The 11,733-nt window shown below is 38.8% G+C and overlaps 1 protein-coding gene across 1 annotated transcript; it reads right to left on the bottom strand.

Moving 5' to 3' along the window:
- Positions 1–1,077, bottom strand: LOC106780225. Its single transcript, XM_014668488.1, has one exon. It carries the CDS (start codon positions 1,075–1,077, stop codon positions 1–3), a length of 1,077 nt encoding a protein of 358 aa, XP_014523974.1.
- Between the last annotated feature and the right edge of the window lie 10,656 nt (positions 1,078–11,733).

Raw genomic sequence — 11,733 nt, 5'->3', positions numbered from 1 at the left:
TCATGACGGGCTACGTTTCTCCAGAGGTTCCAGGCGGTCCTCCGTATTAGTCCTTGGGTCCAGATCAGCCATAGCTACCTCCGACCTAGACATTTTCCGTCGGTTTTCCTGTGGGTATATCCGCAGACCGGCTGCATAGCATTCCCGGGAGGTTTTCTGATTTGCCCGTATAGTGCAGATCGTTCCCCGGTGAGTTGGGTATTTCATGGTTAGATGTGGCGTGGACACTATAGCTCCGAAAGCGTTCAGACACGGACGTCCTAGTAGGACATTATAGGCTGTGTTAGCCTCCACTAGCAGGTACCTTATCTTCATTTCCTCGCTCTCCCTTCCGGTTCCCAGGCGTGTCCTCAGATCAAGATACCCTCTTGTGTCCACCCGCTCCCTGGCAAAACCTACTATTTGCTCGTTGTACGGTACTATTAGGTCTTCAGATAAGTCCATCTGGGAAAAGGTTTTCCAATAAAGGATATTGACTGAGCTCCCCTGGTCGACAAGCACTTTGCTGATTTCGTATCTTGCGATTTCTACGGTTATCACCATCGGGTCGTCTTGGTCCGGATCCGGTGCGTGGAAGTCTTCGTCCGTGAATGTGATGGGGGGCATGGTTCGTTTCGGGACGTCTACGGCATGTATAGACCGTAACGTCCGAATGCTCCTTTTTCGTGTTGAGGAGGTGGGTCCTCCTCCCGCGAATCCTCCTGATATCGTGTTTATTACCCCCCTTAACGGTCGTCTTCTATCCCCGTCCCTACTACGACTCCGGCTTCTCTCCCGCCGGTCATCCTGCGCGGGCCTATGACTCCGCGCGTTCGTGTTTCTTTTTTGCTTTCTGGGGCTCCTGGGCCTATGGCTTCGTCTCGGACTCGTCCACCTGGGACTGGACGGCCTCTCGGTATATTGGTCCGGCGCGTTCATCTTTATGTACCGTTGCAGACGCCCCGCTTGGATCAATTCTTCGATCTTATCTCTGAGCGTCACACATTCCTCCGTGTCGTGGCCTGAATTCTGGTGGTATAAGCAACGTTTGGTCAGGTCCGCTCCATGGGGAGTCGGACGTCTCAGGGGAGTCTGCATAATCTGCGCACTCAACGCTTCTTGCAATATCCGGGCCCTAGGAATGTTGAGCGTGGTATACTATTGAAAACGTGGGCCCCTCGGTCCCTCTCGACTTTTTTGCCCGCTCCGACTACCCTGACCATCCGTCTTCTTTCCATCGGTCTTATCCATACTAGCCTCCTGAGCATCCTTCCGATATTGTTGTTTCATATTTTCCACCCTGGCTTCATCAGTCGCTCGCTGTCTAAGCTCCTCCATCGTTCGGGGGGGATTCCGGCAGATATTGTCCTTGAACGGCCCCGGTCTGAGGGCCGGCATCACGTACTGGAGGGCGAGTTCCAGGCCGAGTCCCTTTACTCGCCGTATCATTTTTTGGTACCTATCCATAAACACTTTCAATGGTTCCTCCTTCCCTTGCCTAAGATTCATCAAATCCACCACTGTCACATCCTCCGCATTGCACGCAGCAAACTGTTTTTTGAACATCTCTCCCAAGCTCTTGAAGTTCTCAATGGAGTTGACCGGCAACGAGTTAAACCACTCTAAAGCTTCTCCCTCCAAGGATAAAGAAAATGCCCGACACCAAATGGCGTCGCATCCGGTGCGGAAGGTCATGGCATTGATGAACGACTTGACGTGGGCGGTCGGGTCAGACGTCCCGTCATACATCTTGAACTGAGGGGGTACGAACTGCTATGATATGTGTACTTCCATGATTTCCCGTACGAACGGCACCATTGTGGTCGACTCTTCCACTTTAACCAACGACCAGCTATCCTTGTTTCCCCTCTCCTCTCTTCCCTCTGTGCGAGCACTACTATTCTCCCCTTCTAATGGTGTTTGCTTCTCTCCTACCCCCTCCCCATGTTCACCACCGCTCGCCCCATTCTTACTCTTCGCGATCTGGGCCAAACACTCCGCCCTCACGGCCGCCATCTCTTCCTCATGTTTTCGTTGCATCTCCATCATCCTTTGTTCCATCACTCTCAACATCTCCGTCGGATCTTCGGTGCTAGTGTTTCTTGTGGTCACCATTGGGTATAATCCTCCGGCCCCACGGTGGGCGCCAAACTGTTTCAGATTGTCGGGGTCTTCCTCTACAATTTCCGGGCTTAGACGCTCTCCTATCGTCCGCTCTGTCTCTTGTCTCCTGCTGTCCGTCTTAACCGGCCGAGTACCTGTTAAAAGTACTCCGACGCTCAAGTCAGTTCTCAGTTCTTATTTATAGAGATAGAAAGAGAAAGTTATCAACATGCATAAATGCACAATAAATGTTCCTACCTACTGTTACCTTTGACCTCTATTTATAGTTTTCCAGATGGGCCGAGGATTAGCCTTCCTTAATCACGACCCAAGATCGGGCCCAATGTTCTTAATCCTATTTAGCTTGCCATTAATTAGTGACCTGATCTTACCTCGTTCACTGTCAGTAAATGATCCTGCGTCTTTCAGTGAAACTGTCCGGTCAGACCGGACGAACCCAAAGAAGTGTCGTCTGGAGGGTTTGCTATTGGAGCGGTAAGTCAATTGTCCGGACGTCACCCCTGGTGTACAGGGCCGGACGTCCTCCCTGGTACAAACTGGAACCTTTTCATCACATACAAATAAGCTCATCCCAACTGAAGGTAAAGAAATTCAAGACAAGGGTTCACATCTTGTTTAAGGCTAAGGTTCAAAAAGGGTATAATATTTTCAAGCATTTTGGGTGAAAATTTGGCTAGAGAAGGGTTCTCAAAAATGGCCTTGATCATATGACATTCACATGCAATTCAATCAATCATCAAGATTAAGGCAATATCATTCATGTTTTCCTTTGAACAATGCATACAACAATAAAAACTTTGGAGCGCAATACCTCACACAACATGCTTTCTCACACAAGATTCATTCATACATCCTGCTTAGCATCATAACCACAATCATAATTTATCACACATCTATTTCACTGGATATTAACACACAACACAACTCAATTATCATCCACAATAAATAATCATCAAATAGTTCCATCATGCACATCAGTCAGTCAAACATTTTCAGAAAAAGCTTTCAAGCCAAGAGTACACACTGAAATTAAAATTCAACCTATTCTAGAAATTTAAAAAGTAAAAGTAAAAGAGAGAAAACTAGGTTGCCTCCTAGTAGCGCTTGTTTAACGTCACGAGCCTGACCCAAACCTGTTTAGCACTTGTCAGTTAGTGCAATTCCTTCCACCACCCATCAGTAGGTGTGCCTTCCTGGAATCCTTCAGTGGATTTAAAATTTTTTAGCATCCCTCAGTAGATGCTACCCAAAAATTGTTCCAAAAATTCAAAATTTACAAGTTCCAATGAAAGTAAAAATGAAAATAACTGAAAATGAAAATTGTTCTTAAAAATACAAAAATGTTTTCCAGCAAATCAACTCTTTTTCTTCACTTTGGGATCCTCATCATCCCACCGGCTCAATTTTCTTCTGTGCACCCTCTTGACCTGTCTGCTGTATGGTGCTTCAATTTCCACATCCCCTTTTTCTTTCAGCTCCTTTATTATCCACTCCTTCCTTTTATATTTCACTTTGCTTCCCCGTTGGAGTGGTTCTTCTCTCGCTTTTGGGTGAATGATTCTCCTGCTTTTATTTACTATTGCCTGCAAAACATTACAACTATCAGAATGATTAGTATCCGACATGCTCTCTTCTTGCTCGGCTTCGCTCTCCTGCTCCTCATGTCTGGGTCTTTTCATCACTTTGATCTTGTTTTCATTATACCTAGTATAAAGAAACAAGTGATCTAAGTCTCTCACCATTATTCGCCCATCATAAACACTAATAAGCATCTTCGAAGTTGCCATGAAGGGCCTTCCCAAAATCACAGGAAACTCATCATCAGTGTCCATATCCATGACAATGAAGTCTGCCAAGAATTCAAGCTGTTCCACTCGTATAATAACATCTTCTACCATTCCCACCGGTACTTTTACCGAACCATCAACCATCGTCACAGTAAGATCAGACGGTTTCAACACAATCCCTCTTATCTTTGTCAAGAAATCTGTGGGCATCATATTAATGCTAGATCCCGAGTCTATCATGGCTTCCATATCAAAATTATTCAGGGCACATGATAATGTTACACATCCTGGATCTTTTACCTTAAGTGGATGATCCCTCTTTAGCGGTTGAACAGCAGCATCCCCCTCTTCATCGGTGAGTTCAGTTTCTTCTTTATGACTGAAATTGATTCTTTCGACATAGGGAGGAATTTGCTTATTTACTTCAGGTACCATAGTCACTTGATTGAAGATTTCTCTAAATCTCCCATCATGACTGTTTTCAACTCGCATCTCTTCTTCACTTCCACTAACGTTGAACTCACTAGACTCTTCTATTTCCTTGCTCTTCTATTTTGCCTCAGCACCTACTATCTCTTTATCTCTGTTCTCACTGCTCCCCTTATTGACTAGATCATCCTCAGCCTCCTTTTTTTCTCTTATTATAACAACTTTGCATTTTTCGTTTAAGGCCATCTCTTCAATCAAGTCATACGCCTCGTCTTCCGTTTTTCTATTGATACTACCTCCAGCTGAGGCATCTAACATCATCTTGGAATGAGCACGTAAACCTCCAAGGAAAGCAAACAAGTATGAAGTCTTATCGAACCCATGGACTGGGGTCGCCCTCAATAAACCATTAAATTTGTCCCATGCTTGCCCGAGAGTTTCCTCCATCCCTTGCTTGAACGAAGAGATCTCCAACTTCCCTTGATTAATTTTTGGAATTGGAAAGAATTTAGTGACAAATTGTTGTGCCACCGTCTCCCAAGTCTTGAACGTTCCTTCAGGGAAAGAATTTAACCAATCCTTTGCGTTTCCTCCAAGAGAGAAAGGAAACAAACTGAGTCTGACTCTGTCATCCGACACTCCAGTTATTTTGATAGTGTTGCAAATCTCACCAAATATTGATTATTTTGGACTAATTGGATGAGCACCGAACTCATCACCATGCTAGTTGCGTTATCAGCTGGAACCGCTATATTGTTGAAGTTCAAGGGGCCTACTGTGTTTGCTGCATCCCCTAATGTACGTCTAGGAGGAGGTTGATTAGCCATCTCCTCAAAATCTGGTGCAGAAATCTCAAGAGAAGACTGCGAAAATGCTTCCGGAGAAAGATATCTCTCACGTGAAGAACGTCTCCTTCTCCTCCCTTCTGGTAAACCTTCTAAGAGAGGTTGCTGGTCTTTTCTGCTTCTAGTATGGATTGCTTCCTGCATGCACAAGAAACAAACCCTAAAATCACTTTTACAGAAAAATAAAATAAAACGCAATTAAACAAAAATAAAACAAAAATAATTACAACCAAGTCAAATTCAGTCAATCCACACTAGCAGAGAAAGTAAACCTTGAGTCCCCGGCAACGGCGCCAAAAACTTGTTAACGGATTGGCAAGCGTACCAAATCGTATCAAGTAATAATAAATGGTAAGTCCAAGTATCGTTTTCCCAAGAGACTCGAAAGGCCTTATTGTTTGCATGATTTAAAATCGTAAGACTTGAAAAGAAAAATTAATTAATTGAGTTTGAGAATAAAATATGAACATGCAAAAGAGATTGATTCAATGGACAAGAAGAAAACAATGGATGAATGGAGTTGTTGGGGGTTTACAATTTCATCTTATCCGCTCTCTCTTATTTCCTCCTCTTGAATAATTAGGTTGATTAATTAGTTGTCATGCAACTTTCTTAGCCTACCCTTAACCCGATCCCTCGGCGAAAAGAGCCTATTACTAATTATTGGCTTGCTATCCCTAGCCTCCCCTAGCAATTAATAAAGCATTATAAAGCAGAAGTTAAAAGCAATTTATCGTCCTACCCCTATCCCTAGGTGGTATTGCTTAATCAAGGAATTACTCACCAGTTCATGACATTACTGTACGTCCCCGTATCAATAAAGACAAACAACAATTATCGAATGAGTTAAACGATAAAAGCATTAAGCACAAATGAGAACCCAACAATTAACAATCAAAACATATGGAAACCATGTAAATAAACAAGAGTTTCAATAAAAGAGAGTATCAAAAGGTTACATTGTTTCCCCCAACAACAATAGGGTTTAGTTCACCATTGACATGGTGAATCTAGATGAAAAATGGATGAAGAATGGAAAAGCAAACCCTAGAAAAGATGAAAAGGAGCCTAAGCATCCAAGAGATCATCTCCAGAGAGTGAAATTAGGTCTGGCCGCCCCCTTCTGTCAAAAGAATGCATCTACACTCGCAATAAGGCTATTTATAGGTGAGGAGCGCAACAGAAAACAGGCCCAAGCCCAGCAGACAACTGCTCGGCGGAACAAGTGTGGGGCCCGACAGTTTCCCACAAATCGCACTACCGCCCGGTGGTTTGCCTTGAATCGCAAATCCGCCCAGCGCCCACGCCATGTGCCTCGACTCTTCAATTCTTCAATTTTCTTCTCTTTTCTTGAGTCTACGACCTTTATCTTCAACTCCATTCTTCCTAATTCCTTCGAACAGTACAATTGTATCAACTGAACGCACCATAAGTCTTTTACCATCACTCGAGTGTTAGATGTGTCTACTTGATAGTATATGTTGATGACATTGTTCTTACAAGTAGTAATAGCCATGGCATCTCTCAAATAAAACATCTTTGCAACCATTTTCAAACCACAGATCTTGGCAAACTTAAATACTTCATGGGTATTAAGGTGGCACAACTCAACGATGGTATTATTATATCTCAAAGGAAATATGCAATGGATATTTTGGAGGAAATTGGGTTGATGAATTCAAAACCTATGAGCACACCCATGGAGATGTCACTCAAATGATGCTTATATGTGACAATCAAGTTCCTCTTCATATTAGTTTTAATCATGTATTTCATATGAGGACCAAACACATTAAGATTGACTATCATTTCATTTGAGAGAATATTGCATCTATAGATATCAAGACTGAGTTCGTTAATTCAAGTGATTAGTTATCATATATTTTCTCTAAGTCTTTACGTGATCTGAGAATTGATTATATTTGTAACAAGCTCGCTATATACAATTTGTATGCACCAGCTTGAGGGAGAGTGTTAGATATATTATCTTTAGTTAGTTTGTTATTATTTCTTATTTGTATTTTGGGCTTAGTCCATATTTTTTCTATTATAAATAGAGGATCCTATATGTATATTCAAAACAAGAGAGATTAATCTCATACATAGTTTTAACTATATTCAACATATATAACTAATTAAATATAAATATAAATAAACTTAATCTTGTTAAAAATATTTAATAAAAATATCAATTTTAATAAAAATATTTGAATAACATTTATATACAAATTAATTTTTTTTTTTAATCTAGGAAGCGGTGAAATTGTTTAATTTAATAAAAATAAATAAATTGAGATAACATAAAAATACATTGACCAAATTGAGAGAATGTAATTAAACATGGCATGATAGTGGCAGCTCGTGGCATGACAGTGACACATGGCACTATCACTGTCATGTTACATAGTCATTGCATTTGCCACAATGTTAGTTTGACACGTGACAATTTTTTTTTTATTTTTTTAAATATAAAATATATAAAAAAATAATTAAAAAATATTTTAAAAAAACTACGAAGTGACATGTGACACCCTCTTTATCGATTTAGTAATGGATTAAAGCAAATGACCTTATTGTTTCATTTTTCAAAAATAGGGACCTAATTGAGTCAAAAAATGTTAAGGGACCGATCTACGATTTCCAACCAAAAACATGGACCATAGGAAAGACTCAACCTTTTATTTTTGAGAGTTTGCTTTTAATTACATATGCGTGAATTGGTTTATACTTGTTGTTAGATGAATTGATCACTCATCTTATTTCACTAGCTTGGGATTGAACGGGAACTGGTTCCAAGTTGTGGTCCAATCAATTCTCCTCCTACTTTTGAATGATAGGAATAGATCTAAGGCTCTAACTGGTAATAGAATTCTTATCTTAATGTAGGTTATCCATTCAAGCAGTCATTGAGGAATCATACTGAAGTTTGGTAACTAATAGTTGAACCACTATAAGAGAGGGACAAAATGGTGCAGTCAAGCTTGAACATGTTTTCACCATCTAAATGTGAAATCATTTTTAACTTTAAACTGTTTACAACATAGTTTGCACTCAAAAGTCATTTAGTTTCACAGGTAAACTCTATTTTATACTCTATGAATCCCTTTATTGTTTCATCCACGCTCGAACTAGTTAAAACTTTGTGTTTTGTGCCAATTACCTATGGATATGATACTTTTTATGCTACAAACTATCCAATATACTTGTTTGTATATTTGATAGCTTTATACAGCGACAACATTTGCCCAAGTACCCAGTGAAACCCAAGATCCTAAGTGGGGGCAAATTTGTCTTTCCACTTTTGCCTCCCAACCACCCCTAAAGCATCAGAACCTAGGAGCTCTCACCTTTTAGAAATGATGATTTCCCCTACCACAATCGCGAGCTCAATAGAGACCGCTACCAGAACTGTCACAACCGCAGGCACAATACAAAATGCTACCGGAACTGCCACAATGGTGTGTGAAGAAACTTGTCCCCTCTCAAAAACACATGATTCGAAGGACCACCCTCACCCATAACTACAACTTTTAATCAACCAAAGCAACCCCGAATCTGAAAAGGAAGAAGATATTGCAAACATACCTAAGATTTAGATTACCAAAATCGCGAACAGTGTGATTCCAGAAGAACACTTGAATCCTTGGGATTTTTAGAGTAGAAAGTAATGTTCCAAAAGTTGAGAGAAAGGGAAATTGAAGCGACGTTTGAAAAGAAGGAAACTTAAAAGCCCTAAGCAAACAAACCCTGGGCACCAATGAATCACTTCATTGACATGTTAAAACCACTCTGACATGGCAGTTACAACACACTTTAAGTTAATATGGACGAAAAAATGTTTTGAACTCTAAGTAATGTTTTGACTAAATCTTTCAACAAATAGAAAGCTAATATATATTTCGCCAACCTCACTTAGAATCAATTCTACTTAAGCTTGGAGAATCGAAGACCGTAACAACTTGACCACTCTAATCATATTTCAAACTTGTTCACTGGTTTATGAGTTTCGAGCCTGGAAGACTTATGTACTTCTCCAATAACCCATATTAGTTCAAATAATAATATTATTCTTGCAAAGTAATCTTCTTTTAATGCATACACTATTTGTCCAATCACTAAATATTATGCTATATTAATAGGATAATGATATTTAGACAACATTTTTTTGACAACATTTGAACATTGATTACGTGTCAATATGTGATTGATCAAAAATTACTCCACAATAAATAATAATAATCATAAACACTATTGTGGAGTAATTTTTGATCAATCACATATTGACACGTAATCAATGTTCAAATGTTGTCAAAAAAATGTTGTCTAAATATCATTATCCATATTAATATTATGGCAATCAAATACATTGTGAATAAAATAATTGATATAATAAATACAACGGATCATAATCTACCGATCAATAATATTATTTCGATAAATCTATCAATCAATAATATTATCAATTAATTATCTCTATGACCCACGCCTATTTTAGAGAGAATACTCACTTAATCTTAAGTACTTATTTTATATATTTATGTGCGGTAAAATATCTTAAGTACTCACACAATATAATGGATCGGTCATATTTTTAATTATGCTCGACCAACTTTTATTATTGGATTCATAGTCCATCGATTTCAAAGGTATCTTATTAAAGATATTGAAAATCTAATCATATCTTATTAAAATAAATAATATCTGGTTAAAGATATTGACAAAGCTGTTTATGAGTAACTTATTAAAGATGTTGAGAATCTAATAATATCTGATTAAAATAAATAATATTTGATTAAAGATATAGGTAAAGCTGTTTATGAATAACCAAGTAAATTGTTTTTATTTTCTGTTTATATTTTTTTTCTGTTTATATTTTATTGGGCTTATGTTAGTTTAAGATTCATGAGACAAATTATAAATAGAGAACCAAGGGCACAAGCCAGGTACGCTTACGTCAAACAGATCGAACTGAAGGAGAGTGAACGGTCGAAGTACAAAAGAAGTGAACAATCCAATCCATCCACGTGCCAGAAAACAGGAAAGCCACGCCATCCAGATCAGCGTCTCGGTCCCACAAAATATTCACCTAAACAACTTATATTTTATTATGGTTTTACCGAAATTTTTTATAGGTAAATCTCATTTCTTAGTCATATTGTTGACTGTGACATCATTTAAGAAGATTTAACATAAATAAATAAATAAATAAATACACAAATGCACGCATAGGTAACATTGTTATTACAAATAGTATTCAGTCAAAATGTGTCCCAGACAGATCGCAGCTTCACTCCAACAAAAACCACTCTCCTTTCTTTGCTTTCTACTTTTTACTGTTTCAAACTCATCATAGATATATATATATGAGATTCTGCAGCATGCTATTGAAACAAGAGGCAGGGACAAAGCAAGGCTCGCTCTTTCCTTTTCATCTCTGAAGTGTATTCGATTTTATCATCAAATTGGGTGTTTCGTGCAGTATATGAGTCCCAACACTGGAGACGCAAACCAAAACAAGAGTGAGAGAAACCAATGAAAATGATGACGTACGAAAATAACTGCAATCTGGTCGCCTCTTAACTATAATTAGAAGAAGCACTTTTATTTTTAAGTGCCAACAAAAAGACCCATAACTAACCCACGGCAGCAACTTTTTCTTTCAATTTCAACACTATTGTAATCATCATCTGCTTAAAGCTTCCCTTCACCCATTCATCACTACCACAACCATGCTTTCTCACTTCATATCACAACCTTTTCACATAACAAACTACTTTTTCGATTTTTATCTATACCCTGTATAGGTCAAACATATTCAGACTTCTTTTTACATTGCCCAAAGTCAATGCAATATTCACCAACCAAATAATTATCATATTAATAATGAAAAATTATTCTTGACAATAGAAGTTATTCAAAGTAACATGTTTAACTTAGTCCAAAAGGAGTGATTGAAGCGACATGGCAGTGTTTCTCAGCCTTTGCAAAAAGAAGCAGAGAAAAGAGCCTAGACAGAGTAGAAGAGATAGAGGAAGAAGACAAGAGGAAGAAAATAAACATTTATGAGGAAAAGAGGGACAGAGAAAGATGAAATATTGAATGTTGTTTGCATGTAGGAGGAAGGAAACGTTATATGGGGGGGCAAAAAGAGCAGTGGAAGAGGAAGAGGGTGTATTATTATTATTCGTGTGTAGATACATAGGTTGTGTTGTTTTTTTGTTGATAACTCGTTTCTTATGCTACATTTGGGCTGACACTGCCAAGTGCTTACTCCACCTTCTACCTAAATGCAATATTCCATCGCTTCTTTTGTCTAATTCAACCTACGTCATCATCGTCACTAAACCTATCACAATTGCATCATTTTCTCAATTTAAGTGTATAACCTTATGGATTTTTACTTACTTTACATCCATTTCTACGCTTTTAAGCTTTCCCTTCCTTTCATCTATGTCCCCACTCACTTTTGTCTCCTATCGTTTGCTTCATCTGTTTTGTCATTACTCCAATGGTTTTTTTCCAGAGAATAAAGACAGAAAATAAAAGAAAAATGAAGACTTTATTAATTA

Source organism: Vigna radiata, unplaced genomic scaffold, assembly GCF_000741045.1.
Source record: "Vigna radiata var. radiata cultivar VC1973A unplaced genomic scaffold, Vradiata_ver6 scaffold_176, whole genome shotgun sequence".
NCBI lineage: Eukaryota > Viridiplantae > Streptophyta > Magnoliopsida > Fabales > Fabaceae > Vigna > Vigna radiata.
Note: the sequence above shows the minus strand (reverse complement) of the source record. Positions and strands in the feature narration are given on the sequence as shown.